At 46.9% G+C, this 25371-nt stretch overlaps 1 protein-coding gene across 1 annotated transcript in view; it reads right to left on the bottom strand.

Moving 5' to 3' along the window:
* LAMB1 (laminin subunit beta 1) overlaps window positions 1-8617 on the bottom strand; it is a 69952-nt gene extending 61335 nt beyond the window's left edge. The window contains exons 1-5 of the mRNA XM_055301044.1: window positions 8503-8617; window positions 8242-8353; window positions 7095-7270; window positions 4639-4774; window positions 1584-1657 (exon numbers count right to left, since the gene is read on the bottom strand). Coding sequence (XP_055157019.1) covers window positions 1584-1657; window positions 4639-4774; window positions 7095-7270; window positions 8242-8278 — 423 coding nt within the window. The 5' untranslated portion in view covers window positions 8279-8353; window positions 8503-8617. The remainder of the gene's footprint in view (window positions 1-1583; window positions 1658-4638; window positions 4775-7094; window positions 7271-8241; window positions 8354-8502) is intronic.
* Window positions 8618-25371: the final 16754 nt, after the last annotated feature.

Below are 25371 nucleotides of genomic sequence, written 5' to 3'. Positions count from 1 at the left end.
CATGCCCATCATGTGCCAGGTAGCAAGATTACGCCTATTCCCGGAGCAGAGGCCCAGGTCACCCAACCCTAGAGTAGAGGTGTTCTTATTCTTCTGTTCTTCCTTCCAAAGAGGAAGCTCTGGCCACACGGGCCAGTAAGGGGCAGAATGGGGACTCATACCCAACCAAGCCTGTCCAACCTCCTGGATGTCACTTTTCACACGTGAGCTAGAATCCAAAGGATGAGTTTTCTCTCACCAGCTCCAGTCTGGCAACTCGTACCCATTTCCTCATGTCTCACCGCCTCCTGTTTGACCTTCTGCACTTGTGTGCGCAGTTTCATCTTTGGCCCATTGTACTCATTTGAATGACTATTTAACTACAGACTATGTACCCAAAGGACCTCTGGATATACAGAAACTCAGAACTACCCATGTATGCAAACAACAGATGCCCTTTCTGAAGTAAAAGATAGGACCATCAACACGAGTGACGATAAATTTTGTGTATTTTTAGGTGTCACATAACATGAAAGCAACATCCTCCTGCATGGCTGAGTTTTACTTCTAACGGCCAAGCTCAGGGGTTAATGAAGGGAGGAGGCAGTGTTGAGTTGCTTCCTGAAAGCACCCCCCACTCCTGCACCCACCCCCTTCCCCACCTTCCCCAGTATCAGGTGTCACTTTCCTCTCCATCAGCAACAGGACCTCTGGGGGGGGGGATGGGCAGGGGATGAGTGGTTCAGGCCTGGGAACCAGCAGTCCGCCATCCCTCCTAGTCATGTTCCGACTTCCGTGCCCATCCATGCTCCCTGGCCTCCAGGCTTTGGTAGAGGACACGGTAGGACTTCCATGGCTACCCACACACATGGTAAAGCTACCTCTGGCACCTTTTCCTAATCTGAGAGGGTACAGATAAGGCCCCCTACTCCAACCAAAAACTACTCAAAGTGATTTTAATCTGAGAAGCAATAGGTAAATTATGGGTTTTATGTGCATCAACATGTACTTTAAGCCATGTGAAATCTGTCATTTCCAGGCAGCTGCTTATGAAGAAACAAAGGGACTTTGTACAGAGAAATTCCCTAGCCTCGGAGTCATTTTACATCTCTAAAAGAAAAAGGATGAGAAAATCCACATTTAAGAAGGCATACACATTTCTTAAGGAATGGTAAAACTGTTCCCACAAATTTTGCAAACCTTTGCAAATGAAAGATAATACACTTCCTTTTCAGTTACCAAGCTCAGCATTAAAACATCAACACAAGGGATCAGGGATTTACTCTCCAGATGTTTTATTGTGGTTTGGGAGAGAGTCAAAGCTGCCTCTCTCCGTGGGGAAATAAAAAGAGATCTAATTAAAAGTTTACAGTTGAATTACCTTAGAATAGAGGCGCTCTCTCTCCTTCTTGCCATGAAGATAGAGTATTTGTTAAACATAGTTATTCATGCCCATCTTAAAAAGCCGCTCAATTATCCCAATTTATGGCAACAATAATATTTAAGTTCCCATTTAGGCCGACTCACAACAGACATCCATACGGAAAAGGGAATTACGCCGTGCTCTCAACGTGTCATTTGAGAGAAAGCTACGAGCTCCTTACCTTGAAAGTCATGATGAGATGAGTAAAATGGAATTCTGCTTCCAAATCCAGTTGGATAGTTACATTTTCCACGCCTACAGGAGATTTTTTAGAAATAAAAAAGGAAATGGTAAGGTAAACAGGGCCATCTGTGAACAGTTGGGACGATTTTCTTAAATTCTCCTCATGCCCCTCCCTAAAATCCTCCTTGCATTCTCTCTGGATATGAAGCTGAAGACTTGGTTTGGGTGGTAAGGCACAAGATCAGAAGGATTCTCCAGTTTTCCCCAAGTCATTCCAGAGATCGCCATATTGAATCTACTCATCAGAACAAGACATCTCGCAGGATGCCTCTAGTAACTATCAAGTAAGACAGCTTTTGCTGAGGAAAAAAGTAAAACATCTTCCCAATCTTCCAAGCCAAGCGACTCTCCAAGGAGAAGGGGGGGGGGTCACTTCCTGTGCACAGTAGGGGTTCAGCTTGCAACCTAAAGCAGGGGACCTGATCCTCCTCCAGGAAAAACACAGATATTCCTTTTTTAAATGCAGCCGCAAAGAAAATAAATAAGAATATTAGTTATGCTGCCATTTAGAAAGACCTATCCCTGATGGGGAAGCCTTTGGATGCATCACCACAACGGAGAGACAATGCCAGAGACAAAGAATCGGCCAAATAAATAAACTGGCCCAGAACAAATACTAACATCTTCCCTTTCAGGGGGAAGCCTGAACAAACAAATGAGCCTTTGCACCATGCCCTGAGGGTCGGTCAGTCCCACGTTAACACACTAAAAAGGCCACTGGAATTCCAGAGACTGAAAGTACCTCCTCCTCTCTAATACCTCAGGCCCTCCAGCCTACCAGTTTGCTAATGGAGACCTCTTGCATGTTTCCTGTGCTTGAGAGAGCTTTTGGGGTCCACCTTCTAGAGCAAAAGAAGTCTTAAAGCCGGGATGACAGGAATGTGTCAGAATGAATCATGTCAGGGGCTGGTGTATTTTCAGGAAACCAGTAGGACTTCTGAAATAAACTCTCCCACTGGAAAACTGCCAAGCCAATTGTAGGGGGTGAGGGGTGGTCACCGAAACGGATATGAGTTAGTTGGAATGCTAAAGAAAAACATTATAATCACACTAACTAACCTTATCTACTTATTAAAAAGAGCCATATTAAAACCTGTCTCTGGACATTTTGGAGTGAAATGTTAGCTCAGTCACTATGCGTCCTCTTCTCTCCCAGGCTTTTAAAAAACCTGCCATATTTGTTCAAAATGAAGATAACAGAATAATGTAAAGTACAAACAAGACCGGTACCCTTTCTGTAACATAAGAACATACGCTGCAATGCGCGCCCCAAAAGCACATTCCATTTTAGATTTATAACCTGATAACGCATTACAGTTTTTTTTAATAGGGGAAGAAAAGTCCACAGGGAAAAGAAACAAGAGGATTCTTTCACGGGGTATTTGATTTGTGTCAGACCTAGGGAGAGATCATCAGGAAGGGGAGGTGAAAACTAAATTTACACCCCAAGCCTGGTTCTTTGACTGAACACCAATAATTTAATGCCGCCACCTAAATCTCAACTTGGACAAAATCCACAGAAAATGGATAAAATCACATCCATAAAGAACAGGGTAGGAACAATCAGTCTGATTTTCTGAAGACCAGGCTTCAGCCGAACCTCCTCTAATCTCCTGTGACAGAGAATACAAGCCCCTCTACTCGAAAATCCGTCTTTCTGGCATTTGGCCTCTCTTGCTCCACAAATTCAAAGTTGCAGAAATTGATGAACTCCTGATGTGACCAAGAAAATCCCTCCCCTGGAAGTACAGCACGTGATGAACAGTTTTCCTGTCTATCAACTTGATGCTAAGGTTGAGGCGTCCTTCTAATTGTCTTTTCCCGTCACTGGAAGAATGCGGGCAGTCAGGACATGCTCTTGCTGTTTGGAATAAGCTCTATGCTATTGCAGAAGTCTTCTGTGATTTAAGGGCAGAGTTACAGAAACTTCTCTTTCACACTGAACGATCAACCCAGATAACCTCCTCTAAGAATGGATAACGCTCTAATCCACACATGTGCTCTGAAGAGCAGTCTGTCTCAGTCTGGTAACCAATGCAGTGCCAAGGCTGACCAATGAATAATCAAACCTTCCCGGAAACCAACAGTCTTCTAGAAAGTAAGTGTAGCCTCATAGTCAATGACAAGGAAGCCTATTAAGGGGGTTCCTCTTTACAGAACGTTAACCGACAGCAAGCATCCGAAAGCTTCCCAGGGGTAGGGCACACAGAGTAGAGAGATCCAGCAGAGTCCATGCTCTCGATGGCCAAGCCTAGGTACGCTTCTTGGAGGGCCAGAATTCTCATAACTTTCTGGAGGGTCTAATGGTACCACTGCTACTTAAGAGACATAATAACTCTACCTTTATGTCCCAAAGTTCAGCATTCAAGTTTGAAGCAACTGCAAAACTACCTGGGGCTTAGTTTCCCAGCGAAGTAACATCCCATTCGAAGAGTCTCCTAAACCCAAACCCAAAAGCAAAGAAGGGGAAAGGGGGCTGGATTCACATACTCATTAGAAAAATTGAGTTGGGGTCATATCCAGGTTGACAGAGTCTTTGAAAGATTACATCTAGTGCTGATTCATTGTACTATTACTGAATTTTCTCTAGATGGAGAAGGTGGTGATGGTAAGATAGGGGCTGGTTCTGTCCTTTCCTCAGGGGTTCGATCAAAATGGAGGATGCTCTATTTTGTGGAAGATTAAGGGCCATGCAAGGCCTTCTCACACAACCAACAGATATATCCTGCCCCCACACAGATTCCCCTGGGATGAGGACTACGAAATACCCCTCTGGTATAGCATGAAAGACTGCTTTCTCATAGAGAGTGCATGTTGCAGGAAGAAAGATCAGATTTTCCCCAGAAAAGTTAGTGCTTCAGGCAGTAAATCTGCCAAAGGCCATAATTACAGGGCAGAGAAACCCATCAAGATGACCAATACCCAGGACCTGTAAACCCCTTCCAGGTGACCAATCACACTCCGTGGAACTTGTTTCCACACCAACCACATACCATTTTCAGATTGCCACCAAATCTTAAGGCGGTTTGGAGCAAATGTAGTGACCACATTTTCAATGAGATGACTGTCAGGATTGAGGGTCTCGTGATAAGGATCTTGTGAATTGCAGATGAAGCATTTTTTGTCCTCCTGGAAGAAAAGTGAGTTTCATGAGTCTAGGAAGCAATCATTCTTACACACATACACACACACCCCCAAAATTAAGCCCACAGTACAAGAATCACACGTACTTGCTTCAAGAAAAATCCACGTGCCAAAATTACTTATGTGACATATAATAGGCCTTTAGCTTTTTAACTTATGGCGTATGAATGACTTTTGAAAATCTCCTCCACTCTTGTAAATTCAAGGTCAAAAGTAAAAACAGGCATTGTTTCCACAAGCTATTAATTTAATCGAAATGAAATTTCAGGGCATAAGCCTTCCTCTCCACGAAAAGCTAGAGAAGCTTACTCTTCAAGTTAAATGCAGAAGAGGTATTAGAGAGTTTTTGCTGACATAAAGCAAACTGAAAAATGAAAAGGAAAGAAAAAAAGAACAATTCCTTTGGCCTGATTATCTAAAACCTACATAAGGCAGAGGCCAAGTATTAGGCAGATGTATTTAAGAAGCTTTGGGAAATACAGAACCAGTTTTCTCAGCTTCTGCTCTGCCCCAGCACTGAATCTGTGGCTGCAGCTTGTTGTAGGCAAACCTACAAACTGCTCAGAATATTTAGAAGTGGGTACCAGGCTGTCTTGCTGTATTGGAAGCACTGAGACCAATTCAAAGAGCGTCAACAGGGACCTCAATAAAGCTCAGAATGGCATCTACAGAGAGCCACAGGTATCTCACATTTAAGCAGGGGTGATATTCTGATAAGGACGCTAACAACAGATTGTACTTCTACGTCTGTATTTATTTAGCTATTGGTTATCCTCTTCCTTCCAAAAGGATTTAGGGACTAGCAAGATGTACTAAGAAAAAGAGAGAAAAAGAAGTCAGGAATGCAATGAGACCCTGGACAAAATACTTAAGATTCCTGCCTCGATTTTCAGACCCATTAAATGTTTGAGAGAAGTGCACAGCCAGTCCCTTTCTTTAGGCTCTGATATCTGTAAAGAGCACTCCACACTTTCATGGCTAATCACATCAACCGGAGAGTCTGCCTCTACTTGGCTTTTAAGACAAACGCTGCAAATTCTCATTCTGGTCAAAGCCGGTTTCAGAATCTGGTGATTCATTTACAGGATATCCTCGCCTCTGAGGTAAATGTTAACATAATATTTTAGGTAAAATGTACATGCTAATATTAGACAAGGTAATGCCGACTGCCTTCATTAACTTGTAGTCAAGGAAACTAATACCAGAACAATTACCAGAACTTAAAAAAAGTTTAATTATAGCCACCCTTCTAATCAGGAGGAAGCAGTCTAGACATCTCCGTATAAACCTGGAAGCAAATGAGCAGAATCCACTTTACCGCATTCCTTTGGTTTAATTTATCAGGTCTCCAGTCTCTGCTTTGTAAAAGTGACTCCGTTTTAAGGCATCCGTGGTACAAACCACACAACACTGACCCACTCGCAAAGGACAGGGACACAGCTAGGTAGAGAGCCCAAAATTGGAGGGATCAGCTCTGGCACTTGCCCTGCATGTTAGACTAGCTGCCTTTTGCTTGCTTTAGAGACCAGAAATACCGGTCTACTTTAACAAAAAACAAAACAAAACAAAACAAAAAAACAAAAACAAATTTTCATGGAAAAAGCTTCTGATTCGAAGCAGTTGTTTTGGGTCCTTTGTTTTGTTGTTGTTTTTAAAATTAGTTTTGACTTTGCAAAAACGTGACCTTTGAAATCTATGATCGAGGCACCCTGAAATTTCATTTTGGTTCTCCTCTATCAGGGTACCATGGCAACCAGGATATTTTTGAAAAAGTATCTAATAGAGGCAGGTGGGGAACAGCACCACATGAGAGAAAATCAGGTTCAGTGATTGGAGTGACCTTGCAAGGTGTCTCTGCGCGGCCCTACCCTTTATCCAAAGGAAACAGGAAAAACCCAAGATCACCACTCAGGGTAAGAAAGAAGAGGATAAACTATGTTTTATGCACATTTCCAAGAAGATCAGATTTAAAATAAAGACAAAACCAAGAATGCTCAGGACTTTTGAAGTCTCTGGGTCAGGATTCTGGGCAGGGGCCAGGTCTGCCTGCAGCCCGGCCTTTCCATACTGACTATACCCTTGGTGGAGGCGGCAGGAAATGTTTGGCGGATACAACTGTGCAAACTGAGATGGTGAAAAAAAAAAGGGGGGGGGGTGAGCAACCAGTCTAATCCCGGGACTCCCCGACTGGCTGCGCTTCCTCTCTGGCTAGCGGGCAGGATGTGGAGTCCCCGGGGCCCGGCCCCTAGGTCGCGCGCGGCAGGAGGAGGCGCGCAGAGCCTGGAGCTGGGGTCTCCGCCCTCACCTGGAGGTGGCTGACGATACAGTAGGGCTCAGGCTTGTGCAGCCCGCACGTCGAGGTCACCGAGAGCCTCTGTGCCCGGCCGATGAGAAGGTCGCCCGTGGCGGGGTAGCAGCTGCCCTCCGCGCAGCCGTAGCTGAATTCGGGTTCTTGAGCGCGCACCTGGGCTCCGCACAGGGCTGTGGAAGGGGCGGGCGACGGGGCAGGTGGGGGCGAGGGCACAGGAAGGGAGCGAGCCCGAGCAAAAGGAACAAGCAGGGGTGGGAACAGAGCAGGTTCGTTGGAAAGCAGAACGCACAGGAAAGAGGCACACGGGGAAGATGAGCGAGGGAGGGGCCGGGACGGGGAGAGACACGATGTCACGCTTGTCCAGCAGCCCCGGACCGCACTCCCGGGTGACCCACGGACACCCAAGCCCACCCAGATCTGCCCCCCGGGGGGCGGGGGGCAGCTCCAGCCGCAAACGGCAGATGTCCAGACCAGCCGCCTCGATGCGCCTGTGCCTGGACCTGCGCGCAGGGAGGCGAGAGCCCAAAAACCCACGCGCGCGCGGTCGGAGGTGAGCGCACGAGCCTCGGTGCACGCGGCAGCCTGTGCATCTTCGGTGCGAAACCGCGTGTGCGCGCGCGGGTGCGGGGGTGCGGGGGTGCACGCTCTGGGGGCTCGGGCGCTCCGCGGGGGGCGCCGCTTCCCCTGCAAGGGGCGCGTGGACGAGTCCCTGCGGCTTTGGAGCCGCTTCAACGCTTCGTCATTCCCGGGAAGCCCCCGGTCCAGCTGTTTCTGGCGCCATCCGGGGGCCAACGGCGATGGTTAATCGAAGCCACATGGCCCCAATCTGTTCCCGGGGCTGAGCGCAGGCTCAGCCCGAACACCTCGCTGGGAACGGGGCTCCGGGGGAGCCCTCGGCGGCAAGCCCCCCCCCCGCCCCGGGAAGCCTGCGCCCCGCAGGGAGGGCCGCGCCGGGGTCTCGGGTCTCTCCGGGGGCGCGCAGCCCAGGGACGCGGGTCCGCGGCGACCGTCGCGCGCCGACCTCCGCCGCCACCAGCCCCTGTCCGACCCTCCGGGCCCGCCGGGAGCCGGGCCAGCGGCCTCGGGGGTCGCCCTCCCGTCCGGGCCCCCGCGCCGCGCCGCGCCCCGCCCGCGGGATTACCTACGAAACTGAAAGCGAGCACCTGGAGCGGCCCCATGGCAGCGCCTGCAGCCGCGGCCGCGCGGAGCGAGGGGAGCACGCGCCGCCGCCCCGGGTCCCCCGCTCGTCCTCTCTGGAGGGGTGGAAGGAGACGCAGCGGGAAAGAAACAGAAAAAGAGCAAACGTTCAGAGAGAGAAGAGGGGCCCCTCCAGGTCCTGCCGCTCCCACGGAAGCGGGGCCCGGGGCCCGGAGGGGTCGCGCGGCCACCCCGTGCTCCTCACCGGCCGTGCGAGCGCCGTCCCCGCCGCCGGCAGCCCGAGCCCAAAGAAGGGAATTAGAAAGTTTCGCCTCGGGAGGAACCGGGGGAGGCGCCTCTGCTCATGCGCACACGGAGCAGGGGCCGAGGGGGCGGGCGGCGGCTGCGGCGGCGGCCGGGCGGGGAGGGGGTGAGGCCGGGGCCACCCTCCCGGGGCGCCGCTTTTGTTTTAGGGCCGCGCCTGCAGTGGCCGCGGGCTGCGCGCTCTCCCGGGGGCCGGGGGTGGGGGGGTGGGGTGGGGGGGCGGCCGGCCGGCGTCGGGGCGGGTGGCCGATGTGGGTGCAGGATGCAGGGTGCGGGCGGGGGAGCGCTGCGGGGCCGCCCCCGGGTGCACGCGGCGAGGGGCCGGGGGGGTGCGCGCGGGGTGCGCGCGGGGGGCGGCCGGTCTGGGGGCGCGCGGCCGAGGTGGGGGCGGGGTGCGTGGCGCGCGGCGAGGGGCCCGGGGGCGCGCGGGGGGGCGGCGGCGTCGGGGCAGGTGGCCGAGGTAGGTGCGGGGCGCGCGGCGGGGGAGGGGAGGGGGAAGGGGAGGGGGAGGGGGGCCGCGGGACCTACCGCGCGCTGGGGCGTTCACACTTGCAAGGAGTGAGTCACGGAAGGGCACCGGGGAAGGCGGGTTAACCCTTTGGAAAGAGAGGGTCGACCTGTCAGGCTTGCTGCGGAGAAGGAAGGGCGCCGGTGTCCCCGGGCTCGGCCGGACGCGACGTCTCCAAGTGTCCAGGCGGCGGCGGCGGCGGGGAACTGCTCTTCCCCGGCTCCCTGCGCGCGCATCTGTTCGGGACCCGCCTGGGGCCCCTGCCACCCAGGTGGCCGCCGCATTGGATTACCCACTTAATTCTTTTTTTTTTTTTTTTTAATCTCCTTGCTGTCATTCAGGGAATTTCTCCAATGACACTACTGTTGGTGAGGCTTTTTCCCATCTCACCGTGACAGGGTTGATTCACGCACGCACGAGACACAACCGCCACGAAGCGCCACCTCGGCAGCTCTAGAGAGGAGCTAACTCCACGGTAGACAAGTCGTGGGGGGGCGGGGTGAGCTCTGCGTGCCACCCGCCTGGTTCCATCTGGTTAATGCAGAAGCTCACCCAGCTCCCGGGGGTTGGGGCGGGAAGAGAGGCTGGCGCAGGGCCACCCTTCCAGTGACAGCCCGATTCTGCTGCCCTAGCAGAGGATGGAGTCAAAGCTGGGGTTGTGGCAAAAGTGCCTTGCGTGTGGGGAGCATCGTTAGTTGCCAGTCCAGTTGGGAATCTGCCTGTTTTTAGCCCCCCCCCCCCCGCCCCGGGGAGGGGAGAAGGCTTTAAGTGGCTAGTTGGTCAGCGTTTAACTTCACTGCAATGAAGTAGGGCCCAGGGAAAGTTTAATCATTAGACCGCAGAGTAAAGCTGCTTTATGGGTTTCTAAACCTCCTCTGTGCGGCGGGAGGCAGGAACCTCAGGTCTTGGTGATACATTAATTATTCACTAAATCAGCACTTGCCCTGTTGCAGCCCCAGGAGAGGTTTGCCTCCAAGCAACAATGTCCAGGCTCCCAGGTGCTGGCTGGCGGGCCCCGACCACACAGAGAAAGGAGGTGCCGTCGTGAGCCTTTAACATCGCAACGGAGGGTCTGCAGAGCTTAATTAAAAAAATATTCGGAGGCAAGAGCTCAACAAGGAGGGAGAAGCAGTTAATACCCTGGGCCAAAGTTGCTTATTAGTTTTTCATCCGTACACATGGCAAGCGTCGTTCAGTTCTGCCTCTTGCAGGAGCCTGGCTTCTGCTTTGACCTCGGCTGAGCCCTCCCTCCCTGCTACTCAGCAGTGATTTTTGTCCCTGGGCAGTGTCTTCTTGTAGATTGTAAGGAGTTAACCCTTCAGCACTGTTCTAAAGCCCAGGACTCTGACCACCTCACTCTCAGGGGCAAACGTAACGTTACCGAGAAAGTTAGGAGGCTTGTCGAGGGTTTCCTAACACGTATGTGCAGGGGATAACGTGTATCATACACATGCACCGTCCAGCCTTTCCATCTGAGTTTGTCTCCATTCCCCATCCCGGAACGTACTTCTGTTCTGGAAAGTGTGTGCCCTCCTCTGCCCTCTTAAGGGCACTGCTCTCACATGCAAACTGCTCGATTTATGCATCTTAAGGGAAAAAACCAAAACCGGTCTCTATTCTCTACAATTCTTTCCTCCTCTTGACTTCTTAACCCATGTGCTTGAATGGATAGTCTGCTCTTCTGTTTCCTCTTGGTTGCTCATTCCATCGTAATAGGACCTCCATCTCCACCTGTGGTCCCAGTGATGACCACGGACCCTCTAACAGCCAAGCACAGTGGTCTTTTCCCTACTGGTCTCTTTGTGGCTTATCTCACGTGATCACTCCCTTCTTGAGACTTTTTTCCTTGACTTCCAGGACACAATTCCAAAATTTTCCCCATAGGACTTTGACTCCCCCCTCTCCCACTTCTCTTTCCCTTAAACATAGATGCTCCCAAAGGAGCTTCTTTTCCCTCTAAGCAGTCTCATTCATGCCCCACCTCCCCACACCTTAGCCTTGGTACTTCCTACATCTGTAACTCTAGCTCATACCTTGCATGCAATTTACGTCCAATTTCTAACAGCCTATTGAGTAGCTCCACTTTGATAGCCCATAAGTACCTGCCTTGCAAAACTGAACTTGTCTCCCCACCCATCCTCTCTAGAACAAAATGTGTGCTATTTCTAATGTCTGTTCTTGGCACTGTGCTCCACCTCTGCGCTCAGGGTGAGCCTGGGAACAGGACTAGCTATAGGATTTGTAGGGCCCAGTGCATGATGAAAATGAGCACGTGGGCCCTTTGTTTAAAAATTAATGGTTTCAAGATGTTGACAGAGCATTAAGCCAAGCCCGAGCCCCTAAAGATTCCCACGTCTTTAAACCCAGCCTGGCCTAGGACTCATGTTGGACATTCCCCTCTCCTTACCTTTCCCTAGCACGAGGTTCCTGTCCTTTCTATTTTGCTAGCAGCTAGCCACCATATTCCATTGCTCTAACATCATCACCCTGCCCAACATCATCTGTCCTCACGTCGGTCTGAACCCCTGCCGGAGCCCCTCTGGCTGCCGTGTCTATTCCAGAGTCTCCCCTTCTTGTCCAATCCTCCCTGACATCACTAGAAGGATTTCTGAGGCACATTTTGATTACATCATTCTCTTGTTCGGAAGCCTTCAATAGCTTCCCTCTGCCCATATGAGCTGCTTAAAGTTGCCTGTTCAGGACAGACTTTATACTTTGGCTCTCTGCTCCATGGACCCTCGGTGACCTCATCAGCTTGGTGAACTAGACCATGCATCTTAAAAGCCTCTGCTTACAGAGTTCCTCTCTTCCCTCTCTCCACCCCCAACTGTCCACCAGCACCTTATAAAAGCCTGTTCCGGCGTAAATGACCTAATGCTGTAACTATTTGTTTATGCTCTTATCTCCAATAGACAGGGAGATGAGGCCAGCTATTGTGCAACACTGATTCGTGCATAAACACCGCCTAATGTGACGGGGGCACATCGTAGGTGCTCAATAAATGTTTCTTGAATGCAAGTAAATAAAACCTAGTCTCCATGTTCACAAAACGTCTTTAAATCTTAAATGTTCACTTTCTACCTCGCATGCATTTAGAGTCAAGTAGAACGAGAAGTATCACCAAACTGGAGTTCATTTTAGGAATACTTCCACATTTCACTCAGGCACAAATTCTTCCTCTCTGTTCCATTTCCTACAGCTTCCTCTGGTTTCTGAAGAGGTTACAAATTTAGAAGGAATGAATCACTTTTGTTAGTGGAGCTCCTTGAGGCTTTCCTCCCGCTGACACGACCCTTACCCTTCTTTTCCATTCCACACGTGTACTCACCTGGCGCTACCTGCTGCATCATAAGGCAGTCTTTACTGGAAAGTTCTGCAGCATTCTGAATGGCAGATGGGACTGCAAATTGTTGGCTCCTTTGACTCAGAATATGTAAGAGTTGTTTCTCGGAGGCATTATTTGAAGGAAAAACAAGAACTGCTTTCAAGGTCACCTTCATAGTCTTAGAATGCCACTTATGTGTCTCATTTCAAATCCTGGAATGACGTGAAACAAACCAGGATGTCACGATCTAGACTTTGACCTTTTGGTTCTAAAACCTGGCTGTTGACGTAACATTGTTCCCATGAAAAATACTAGATTTGTGCTGTTTTGAAAATTAGATTTAAATGTGCTTTGTTAGATTCAGAAGGGAGCTAAGAAAAAGTTCAATGACCAGGAAAATTCAGAACAAATGTCACATAGCACTTTCTACATCCCTTTTAGAATGTGTGGGACAGGAATTTGTAATTTTGTGTTGAACGCCCTTGTCCTTAGGAGCTCTTTGAGGGCAAGCGCCGTGTTTTATTGGAATTTGTATTCCCATCCGGTAGCAGTTTTTGGTGTACCAAATACACTCAAAATCTGCTTGCTGGATAAATAACAAAAATCGAATAACCTTTCCTTATGACCATTAATGGAGCACATAAGGGTGCTGTCACCTTCTAGAAGATGGAAGACCTGAATCAAGCAGTGCATCGTGGCATTTTTGTCTTGGACCATACAATAGAAACTGCTATTTGGGCTTGTCGTAATATCCCCTTGTCTGGTAACAGCAGCCAGAGGTTTTTGAAGGACTTAATCCTCTGACATTGTCAGCCCACACAATCTGGATGGGGCCAATCCCACCATGGGCTCCAGTATTTGGTTCAGGATGGGTATACAACTCATATTTTCCAATTAAGTGATTGCTGGGATTTTTCTGGGAGACAAAATCTCTTTCCCCCTGGACATGGAGTTATCTGGATGGAACTAGTGGAAGCCCCTTGAGACCAGGGCTAACCACAGAGGAAGGCAGCCCCTTAAGGACCATCTTGGAATACCCTGATCCAGCTATGCCTGAAGCCAGCAGACATTACACAAGCCAAGACATTTTCCTGGATATGTAGCACAATAGAGTTAAAACCTTTGTTGTTTATAGCCTGAGATCCGGGAGGTTTTTGTTTGAAACTGCAGCATGGCCTCGTTTACCGTGATTCAAGCAGGTCTTTATCATTAGTGTTTTAAGAACAGTCATCTGTTTATTCTTAAAACGCCAATGGAAAGGTCACAAATGAGTACCGAGGTCTGTGTTTGAATGTTTTAAGATAGTCACGAAAATAGGTAGAAGAAAGTCACATCCATGCTCTTTATAGGCTTTCTGCAAGGCTGCATATCCACCAAATTTCACCTCCCACAAAGGTGGCAAGAGGATACTTTAGATCCCACTGGAGGTAGGGTAACACTTTGTACCCGCCTATGCCCGTGAATTCCAAGCCTCTTTAAAAATTTCTTATCTATATTTAACAGGAATGCCATAGAAACAGTCTAAATGGGACACCTTTTCGGCTCACTGTTTATTCTTTGTTTATGGATTTTAGCATCTGGTTGCTAACCTGGCATTTTAAAAATGAGTAGGAGAGAGATTAATGGTTGAGGTAAGGCTAAAGAACCTTAGCAAAACTCTTAAGTTTTTTAGAAAACTTAATTAGATTCATAGCAGGATTAACCTAAATGTAGTCCATTAAACATATTAAGACTTGATTATTAGTCATGAACTAGTTTCACTTTTCTGGCATATCCCATCTTTACCTTCGTCCGCGAGTGCCCTACCGAAAGAAGGGGCGGGGGGTGGGGGCAGTAAGAATGGAAAAAACATGAATACTTGCCAGTTCACATATAATAAAGTTTAAGGCCTTTAGAAGTAAGGGTTTTTGTTTCTCTGGTCAGCTTTTGTCAACTTTGATTCATTCACCAACATCTGTATGACTGGAAGTTTAAGAAATTATTGCAACTACTTACTTTAGAAATATTTTAAAAGTTTTTTTGTTTTAATATGAGCCTTGTGCTTGGACAGAATTCATTGGCATCGAAAATTTGAGGCCTGCTTTTTGTTTTAAAACCGTTGCTTGAAAATCACGAACATCCGATTGAGTAAGCAGCTAGCTAACACTCTGAAAGTTTAGAAAAACTTTTAAACTCAGTTCACCTCTTATAACAATTTACCTAGCATTGTATTTGAAAGATTTTGAAAATTTTATTTTGGTGGATGGTGTCACTTTCCTTGGCCTTGTAAGGATGCTGAAATTCAGTAATAGCCAGAGGTGGAGAAAAGGACTTTGTGTTCCAATATTTTAACTTTTTAACTCTTCCTTTACTCTTTGTAAATCCAGATTCTGTCTTTCTCCATTTGAAATGTCAAGTTCAGTTCCCAGTGAGCCCCTAAAGTCCTCCTCACATTTCCCCAGGAGTTTCCAGTCCCATGTTCTGGCACATGGTAGGTCCTTAGGAAATGCTTATTGAATGAAAAAGCATTTATTGCAGTGCCTGGGTGGCTCATTTGGTTAAGAGTCAGGCTCTTGGGATGCCTGGGTGGCCCAGTGGTTGAGCATCTGTCTTTGGCTCAGGTCATGATCCCGGGGTCAAGTCCCATATCAGGCTCCCCACAGGTAGCCTGCTTCTCCCTCTACCTGTGTCTCTGCCTCTCTGTGTGTTTCTCATGAATAAATAAATAAAATCCTAAAAAAAAAAAAAAAAAAGAGAGAGAGAGAGAGACTTGATTTTGGCTCAGGTCATGATCTCAGGGTTATGAGATGGAGCCCCATGTCCGGCTTGGTGCTAGGCAGGGAGCTTTCTTAAGATTCTCTCTCTCCGCCTCTGCCTCTGCCCTTCCACCCTCTGGCTCTCCCCCACCTGCTTGCTCTCTCTTTCTAAAATAAAAAAAGGACAAAGCATTTATTTAACCTCTATTTTGAGTACAGTAAGGTTCTGGCCATATCTTTGTACCAGAGGCTTGAAGTGATAGCCTCAACTCCTGTCTTGCTGCAAACCTAGCTCATAGTTCTGGGTTATTAATTATTACCTAGGGTGATCCAGGAAACTAGGTTTAATTAGCAAGTTAAATGCTCCACCACCACTTATGGCTTATACTGAGTGGATCCTAATTCCCAGTCCAGGACTTTTGCCCCAGGAAGACACAGCCTTTGATCTGAATACCTTTCACAAGTGATGGAAATGCTAGTAAAAGGGCACCTCATCTCTCATAGCCACAGTCCGGCCTCCTCATCCCCAACCACAATGCCAGGGGACTTCTAGAAGAATTAACTCTACAGTTGCAGTTCCTCTAGGAGAATATAAATCTTTTCCTTCTGGAAAGAGTGTTTATTTTATCAAGGCCGTCGCGCCTGTTGCTGCCACGGTTGGTAATCAGATTTGGGAAGGCCGGCCCACCCAGAGCCAGGTGGTTGCATTTTTATCACATCACCAACAAGTCATCACTAGGCTTCACTTCAGGAGTAGATGCTATTTCACATATTGGGCCATTTGCCAGACAAGTCGTAGGATGTGTTTGCCTTTTCCAAGATGGCTAATGGAATGTTGCTATTAACCTAACTAAATGAGGTCTCGGTGATCCTATCTCAAAAGCATGGAATATGGAGCTGAGGATTCAGTCATCTGCCCAGGGCTTTTTTAATCTAAAGATTTATTGATTTATTTATTCCCGAAACACACATATACAGAGAGAGAGGGAGAGGGAGGGAGAGAGAAGCAGAGACAGAAGCAGGCTCCCTGCAGGGAGCCCCATGCAGGACTCCGTCCCAGGACCCAGGATCACAACCTGAGCCAAAGGCCAGACTTTCAATCACTGAGCCATCCAGGTGCACCTGCCCAGGACTTTTTAATCCAAGTGCTGATCATCACCACTAGTTGGTGGACTTTGACAGCTCCACATATCTACCTAATTAGTACCTTAAGCCTTAGCAGCAACCTCTCTAACTTTTTAGTGTTTTCTAGGTGCCAATCACTGCTATGTACTAGTGATAGGTCTTTTACACTGAGAGAAGGCCAGGGTTGTCTCTACATGTATATACTATTGGTAAGAAGATCAACAGGGGTTAAAAATGGAGGAAGAACATTACAATGTTCTATTTCTATAAACATATATACATACATACAGGAATAGACAAGGATATGGTCCTAGAAAGAGGCACAGCAAACAGATGATGGTGGTACTTTCAGGGAAGGGACTGGGACTATGTTTGGGATGAGGTAAAGGGATGTTTCAACTATTTTTTTTTTAAATGACAACCTACTGGTATAATTAAACAACAGCAAAAAATTGTAACCCACGGGAGTTTTTTTTTTAGGTATAAGTGGTATGTTATATTTTGAGTAAAGCATATGATACGTGTTGGCTAAGTCTGGGTTTTTATCTTAAAATACAAATTCAGTGAGCCAGGAAATTAAAATTCATTATTTCTAGTCACTAATGAATTTACTGAAAATGACGGGACAGGACTCCTCAATCTCATCTGTGAGACAAATACAAAGACCAGGTACCTTAGCACACTCTACAGGCTCTTTGAAATCTGGCCCCTATGAAATTACGCTCACCTCTGCATTCTCAGCTATCAGTCTCCACTCCCAAACTCTACTCACTGTTCTCAAACCCTAAACCTTGGTGTTTGGCTCATCCAGTTCCTTCTGCCTGAAATGCCTGCTCACTCTTCTCTGCCAAGACAGCCTCTCCTCTGATGGTACTTCACACGCAGAATCTTCTCGATTCCACTGCCCAGGCATAATATTGGGCATACACCTATTAGAAAAGATCTTTCTAGATTGCTCTAAACCAGCTGTGCTACACACCTCATCCCTTGCACTCACTGCTATATCCCTAACACCAGCACAGAATACATCCTTGGTATATAATGAATGTCCACCAAACAGATTGTTAGTGTAGGAGTGTATTTTCTGTGTTTGCTCAATCTCAAGTGCTTTGAGAGCATCCTAATTTTCCCAGCACTGAACACAGGGCTCATCAGATATTTGTTGAATGTGTTCATTCAATAAATGCCTGGAACTATGCCCATTGTGCTTTCTGGGGAGAAATAATTCACAGGTAATTCTTCAGCCGGAATGAGTCATACCCAATATACATTAGTACTGTGTATAGATAGCACATTTTATTTTATTCCGTGGGAAATACAAGTGAGGAGTTTTCTGTGAAGTATTAATGAGAATACATAATGTTAACTCAGCATAAACTTGCTCAGCCACTGCTCTATCCCATGCTGTGGGAGTGTGAATCCACGCAAGGAGTACCAAGAAGCAACCACACTTTCACCGTTGTGTGAGAAGCTGCAGGGTGGTGAGGATATAATGGTAAGTAAATGTCCCTAAGTCTTATGGTGTCATCTGTAATGAGATTCCCAAGGGCAGCAACATAACTAATTGCCAGGAAGGTAAAAGTGTGCTTTTCTGGAGGGCAATCTGAAATATTAAAATTTAAATTATACATAACTGACTCTGGGAAAAATATGCCAAATTAGGCAGATAAAGAGGTGTATGCTGTTGTTTTTAAACAAGAGAAAAACTGGAAAATGGCTGGTCCTCTACTGATGATCCCTTAGGGAAAGTAATTATGCTAGACCCCTGTAATGGAATACTAGACGGTTGCCTAAAAAGATGGAAGCCAATTTTTAGAATATAGCTGGGGGAAAGTAGGCTCCAGTTATGGGGAAATAATGTAATATATGTATTACATTTATACATATTTCTTAAAGGATTAAAAAGGGAGACCACCCAAGAATTGCCTATATACAACCCAAAATATTAAATGATAGTTTTCCCTTATTTGAGGATTTTTTTCCACAATGAACATGTATAGCCATTGTTCTAAAAAGTATTTCAGGGATGCCTGGGTGGCTTAGTGGTTGAGCATCGGCCTTTGGCTCAGGTTGTGATCCCAGGGTTCTGGGATCGAGTCCTCCCTGTATGGAGCCTGCTTCTCCCTCTGCCTGTGTCTCTGCCTCTCTGTGTATCTCATGAATAAATAAAATCTTTAAAAATTTTTTAAAAATAAAGATTTCAAAATTAAGATAGTTTCCTGTGATTGCATGCTCAAACGTGACCTTTTATGTTCAAAAGTGACGTTCACTTTAATAAACTCTAGGTTGGGAGTCATGCAGTCTTCACATCCCTGAGCAAAGAATGTTTTCTGTCCAGTCAAAAATGGAAGAAAACAAATCAAGCTTCCTGATGTACTTTAAAATATGCAGGCATTTCACAGAAACTTGAGTTTTAGTAGAGTAGGAACTGTTACGGTCTATTTGGGTTTGAATGCAATGTAGAGTAGCCATGATTAATTTTTCTTAACCACTTCCTTTGCTTTTATGTTCCAGTCAAAATATAGTCAACTGTGTTCACAGTTGAAAGTTGATTTTTTCCTTACAAAGAAAGGTGTTTATAAATATTTAAATCTTTCATGTTGTCTATATATTAGAGTTACCTCCTCCCAAAAAGTTGATGGAAGCAAAAAAAAATGGAGTTTAAGGAGAAATTTTAGTATACACATCTCTAGAGATCTGCTGAATGGAATGGGTGGTGGTAGTCTGAGGAGTTGAACAGAGCAGAGATTTTTAAAAGAAAATTGCAACTTGAAACATATCCTATCTAAACAGATGAACTTTTTTGCATTGGTTTGTAAGAAAGTTTAGACCTCTTTCCAAATGAAGGCAATTGTTCTTTTAATCCTGAATATTTGATCTTTTCCGTTAGTATTTTGCTTCCCTAGATGAATCATAACGCAGTATGGCTAACACAAAGCTAAACCTGAATGTCATAAAGATCCCCAAGTGTTTATCTTTAGATATGGGATGTTTATACAGCCTTTCCAAGCTTTGAGCTTCTTCCCATGGTACGAATCTCTGCAATCCTCAAACACTAGTTTGCCTGTTAGATTTTCAGGCTCCATTTGACTTCCATTCCTACTCCTTTCTAGAAAGTTCACAGTATAGTGATGCTTTTAATAAGCTCAGTTGAGAATCAAGAAGAAAAACCAACTTGGATTAATGTAAACATTCATTTTCACAGAGCTAATAATCTAAATAGCAGTTTGGTTATTACAGAGCCCTAGAAAATGGTTTCATATCCTCTAAGAACCACTGCACCCAACCAAGGAGGTTTTCGTTTTCCTACCTAAAGAACTAACAGTTACTAGGTCAAGTGAATTTTGCTGAAGACACATATATTGTAACAAGTTTTATATATAATAGAACTTAATATTTTAAATTTGCCCTACCTTGTTATTTGTTACATTGTTGCTTTGTTTTTAAGAACTACATGGAAAGGGGTGCCTGGGTGACTCAGTCTGTTAAGTGTCTGCTTTTGGCTCGAGTCATGATCTCAATCAAGGCCCTGGGATTGAGCCTTGCGTGGGGCTCATTGCTCAATGGGGAGTTTGCTTCTGCCTCTGCCCCTCCCCTCCTGCTCTCTCTCAAAATCTAAACAAAATAAAACAAAATCTCTCAAAAATAAAACAAAAACACTACATGGAAAGCTTTGAGGACTGAAAATAATTCTGTTGATTGTTTGATGACAATTATATGGTCACTTAGTTGGCTATTCTTAAAAGACATAGTAGGGGCATCTGGGCAGCTCAGTGGTTGAGCATCTGCCTTTGGCTCAGGTTGTGATCGCAGGGTCCTGGGATCAAGTCCCGCATCGGGCTCCCCTCTGTGAGCCTGCTTCTCCCTCTGCCTGTGTCTCTGCCTCTCTCTGTGCCTCTCATGAATAAGTAAATAAAATCTTTAAAAAAAAAAAAAGACATAGTCCTACAAGAGTTTACCTGTTTGTTCACTAATATTAAGGATGGAGTAGGTCTATTCGGTAAGCCATTTGGCCTTTGTTTTCTGTCAAGCAGAATTCCTTTCTGTGAAATCGTTTCTAAGACCATTTATATAAAGAATAGGTTGGTCGATTTTAAGAAAATGTTTTCCTGTATTTGATGGTTATTTTAATAGAGCCTAAGATCAGTTAAAAGAGCAAACAGTCTTGAAAGAGTTTAGAATGCTCTAGAATGAGCATTGTCCCAAGATGGGTTTTCTATCACCCCCGCCTTGGCATTTCTGTAACCCACTAGGCGTGTGACCCCTGGCTAAGGTCACCTCAGTGCTCTTCTGAAAATGAGGGGAGGGGGTGAGGGAATTCTTTAAATCTCCTGCAGGTTGGATTTCTTAAACCTCTTTCCTGAAGGAGGGGCAATTGGGGGAGATGATCATGTGCAAAAGCTCCAGAGAAATGCCTGAAGCCAGTGTCTCTAAGGGTTTGCCCGGTTATATCTAGTACTTTCCATTTTATATCTTTTCCCATTAGAGGAACTATCGTCTACCAATAGATTTTAATTTTTTTTTTTTTTACTATGAACGTTTTGTGGGCTATTTCAAAGTCCTCCCTGCAAGCAAGTACCGGTACTAAAGATTAGATTTTAATTCTCGGTGCCAGGTAGGGAGGACCAGAGGGCTTTGAATGTAGTAAACTTCATTATCACCTGGAGAATGTAAGATAAAATTAAGCCAGCCCCCTATTTCCTAGACCTTGGTGTTTGTCAAAGAACTATGGTTGTGCATGGAATGAGGTCAGGCATGGCTATGAATCAAACACAACCTTTAAAAAAAACCACATAATTCATATGAACATGAAGAAAAGACTGCACTCAAAAATCCTGTACATGCTGATTAATATGTTTAATTTAGATTGTGGTAAGTTTGCTTTGCTTAACAAAGCTTGTTCAGTCAGCAGGCTGGGTCTGAGGCAGGTTGGTCTAGCACAAGCAGCCTTCTAGAATGTTCCAAAGCATTTAATGAGTAAAGCTAAAGATCATATGTAGTTTTGGGATGCCTGGGTGGCTCAGTGGTTGAGCGTCTGCCTTCGGCTCAGGGCGTGGTCCCGGGTCTGGGGATCGAGTTCCATGTTGGGCTTCCTGCGTGGAGCCTGCTTCTCCCTCAGCCTGTGTCTCTGCCTCTCTGTGTGTGTCTCCCATGAATAAATAAATAAAATCTTTAAAAAAATCATATGTAGTTTGAAGCTACTGCCCAGAAGGGAAAAGCTAGATGCTGATGGATGAGCAGGTTAGAAGTCATGCTTCGTCTGCTTTATGTTGGAAGGAGGGGGGGGGGGGGGACATGATCTCTGTCTCTCAAGGGTTTGAGAGCAGGAAACATGAGAGAACAAACAGGGGACTGTCTTCTAGTGAAGTATAAGCAGGCATCTCTGTTCCTAAAGCCTTAAAACTTATAGTGGGAAAAGCCTGTGAAAACTTTAGTCACCAAAGTTTGTCACTTTCCGCCCTTTCACGAAGATGGCGCCGAAGGCGAAGAAGGAAGCCCCTGCCCCTCCCAAAGCCGAAGCCAAAGCAAAGGCTTTGAAAGCTAAGAAAGCGGTGCTGAAAGGCGTGCACAGTCACAAAAAAAAGAAGATCCGCACGTCACCTACATTCCGAAGACCCAAGACCCTGCGTCTCCGCAGGCAGCCCAAATATCCTCGGAAGAGCGCCCCCAGGAGAAACAAGCTTGATCACTATGCCATCATCAAGTTCCCCTTAACTACTGAGTCAGCCATGAAGAAAATAGAAGACAACAACACACTTGTGTTCATTGTGGATGTCAAGGCCAATAAGCACCAGATCAAACAGGCTGTGAAGAAGCTCTAGGACATTGATCTGGCCAAGGTCAACACCTTGATCAGGCCTGATGGAGAGAAGAAAGCATATGTTCGACTGGCTCCTGACTATGATGCTTTGGATGTTGCCAACAAAATTGGGATCATCTAAACTGAGTCCAGCCGGCTATAAATCTAAATATAAATTTTTTCACCATAAAAAAAAAAAAAAAAAAAGTTTGTCACTTTCCTGAAGCAGGAGAATCAGGGCTGACAAAGCTTTTAGTCAGAAGCATAAAGTGAATGAAAAACAGTTCTCCTTGGGCTTGTTTGGGGGGGGATTGTTGACAAAGGAAGACAAGAAGGGGTATGTATGTGTGGAGGTTTGCACACAGGAGGGATTGATTAAGGTAGTTTGCTGAGTGGCCGAGGATTACCGAGGAACCCAAAACTTATAGCTGCATTTACATAATATTTGCATAAATCATATATAAATATATAAACCTTTGTATTTATCTATACAAATGTACTCCTTAAGGTTTTTTGCATAGCCACTTCATGCAATCGCTTTTCTTCTTTTTAAAAAATATTTCTTATTTATTCATGAGAGACACAGAGAGAGAGAGAGAGAGAAAGGCAGAGACCTAAGCGGGCTGCCCGCAGAGAACCTGATGGGGACTCGATCCCAGGACCCGGATCACACCCTGAGCCAAAGGCAGCTGCTCAACCACTGAGCCCCCCAGGGGGCCCACAATTGCTTTTTCTACACAAAGCCTAATTAACTGCAAAGCAAGGCTCTCCCTCACTGTGGCTCAGTGAGCTCTGCCTGGGGGGTGTAGCCCTGGCCTGTCTGTGAGACCATGACCTTCCTCTGGGAGTGGCTCACTCTAATTTATGGTCCCGTGGCTTGGAAAATATCAACAGTCATGTAAACCAACATCCGTGGCAGAGGAAAAGGGAGAGGGACCAAGTGCCAAGGGAAGAAGGGGATCTGAGAGGCAAGAGCCAAGAGCCTGATTGGGGGGGGGGGGGGAGTTTTGACAGCGGAGAAGTTTCCAGAGAAAGGATTTTCAGTGCTATAGGGTGTCAGTTACAGAGAGCGGGGAGGGAAGGGGAAAAAGGATTTCTTTTGTCCTATGCATGGATTTGATTCCCAGTTGACAGGGTTTCCTCTAAATATGAATTTAAAGACTTGCATTGTTCTCAACTACATTTTTAGAGAGGCCAACCCATATGGTGAGCTGGTTTCGTGTTACAGTGCAAAGATTTGTCATTCCGGGATCGTGCCAGGACTGTCCGAGCTGCAACAATGTGGAGTCAATGTATGGAACGAAGATGTCGGGGAAGACTTGTAGAATGTTCTGCACCCTGGGACTACCTGGGTGGCTCAGCAGTTTAGCTCCTGCCTTTGGCCCAGGGTGTGATCCTGGAGACCTGGGATCGAGTCCTGCGTCTGGCTCCCTGCATGGAGCCTGCTTCTCTCTCTCTCTCATGAATAAATAAAATCTTTAAAACAAATGTTTTTAAAAAAAAGAATACTCTGCACCCTGAGTTCTATAAAGGAATAGACACGTGGCTGAACACATGTTCTACATCCTCACCTACTCTCTGGTTAGGTAAGGCTCATCAGCATCTGGCGACCTAAGAGAAGACTCCAGAGAAAGTGTTTTCAGCTGAGCCAGGGAGAGAAGCCTTCGGGTGGAGGGAGATTCTTTTTAAGGAAAAGTCCAGTTTGGTGGAGAGACAGCAATGGGGCTTCCCAGGAAGGCAGCACCGCAGGAGGGGAGTGCACCTGCCCCCCGTGTGCAGTGATTGCTAGGAAGCGGGTCTCTAAGGACTTCAGGAATCTCTTACACACCTTACAGCCCTCTCACCTGGGCGGGACCCTGGCGCCAGACCAGGTGTAGTTATTAGCATTTCACAGCGGCAGGAAACACGGAGGGCTGGGAATTCAGAAGCTGTAAATCACGTGAGGTCATGCAGGGGACAAGCCCGGATTTGCACTTAGCACCTGACCCTTGGTCTGCTGTCCCCATGACGCGGGAGAGGGGACTGTCCTGGCAGTCTGGATGCCACCTCAGAGATACTGAAGGGGATGTTGGCTCAGCAGTTTTACCAGAGACCAAGGTCACAGTGACATCACCAGAGAGGTTTGCTTTGCGACCCCATACAGGTTCGAGCTGGCAAGTAGTCCCAGGGAGCCAAGCATAGACGGCCTTGATGCCCAGCGTCATTGCGCCCCCTCGAAGCCCAGGATGCTGGTTTATGTGGCAGCAGCAGCAGTCTGGCCTCTTGGTTTAGGGAGTGGAAAAAGCTAACAAGAGGTTGCCTGGGACCAGGGACAGCAGCCTGGGGGTGGTCACGCCCCCAGATCCTCTGCAGAGTGGTCACAGCTTGCTGCATTCCTTAACAGTGACCATAGGTCCTATGAAGTGGCCTTCCTACACACTCTCTTCGGGTGCCCAGCTGTCACCTGCTCTCCTCACCTGTGGCCAAGGTGAGGACCCCCTGTCTCGTGCTGCCCTACCCCTTACAAGCTCTCCTGCACCCTCACCACATCTTTGTCAACCATCCCCTTATTACACGGTTCCAACCTGTACCCTCCGCATCCTGTGGGGACCCTGACTGGTAGTCGAGTAGGGATCTAGGTTTCTTTTGCCTTGTTTCACAGGATTACCCTCCTCTACGTAGTGATACCTGACCTGCCACATCCTGGCCCACTTGAAGGGGAAAAAGACAAACGGGGAGTGTATTAGAGCTCTCTTGCTGCTACAACCAATTACTATAAACACAGTAGGTTAAAAGGACACATCTTACAGTTCTGTAGGTTAGAGGTCCCACGCGGGTCTCACTTGGCCAAAATCAAGGTGTTGCACAGCTGTGCTCTTTTCTGGAAGCAGTAAAAAAGAATCCCTTTCCTTGCTTTTCCCAGCTTCTGGATCCATCTTGAAAGCCAGGAACATCAGGCCACGTCCTTCTCATGCCTATATCTTGCTGATCCTCTCTCTGGTGCCTTCTCTTCCACCTTTAAGGACTCTTCCGATTACTTTGGACCCACCCAGATAATTCAGGCTAATTGCCCCATTTCCAGGTCAGCTGATTTCAACCCTAATTCCATCTGCAGCCTTAAGTTCCCTTCATCATGTAACATGACGCAGTCCCAGGCTATGGAGATTAGGCCTTTTGAAGGCCATTAGCCTGCCTGCCCACCATGGAGGTTGAACAGCTTCCTTTTATGGTTGTGTCCTTGAAGCTGCACACAACACTCTCACTGACATCCCTGCGGCCAGATTCAGTCACTCGGCCCCAGTGGACCGCAAGGGACGTTGAGCAATACAGTGTCTCTC

The sequence above is a fragment of the Nyctereutes procyonoides genome, unplaced genomic scaffold (assembly GCF_905146905.1).
Source record: "Nyctereutes procyonoides isolate TBG_1078 unplaced genomic scaffold, NYPRO_anot_genome, whole genome shotgun sequence".
NCBI lineage: Eukaryota > Metazoa > Chordata > Mammalia > Carnivora > Canidae > Nyctereutes > Nyctereutes procyonoides.
Note: the sequence above shows the minus strand (reverse complement) of the source record. Positions and strands in the feature narration are given on the sequence as shown.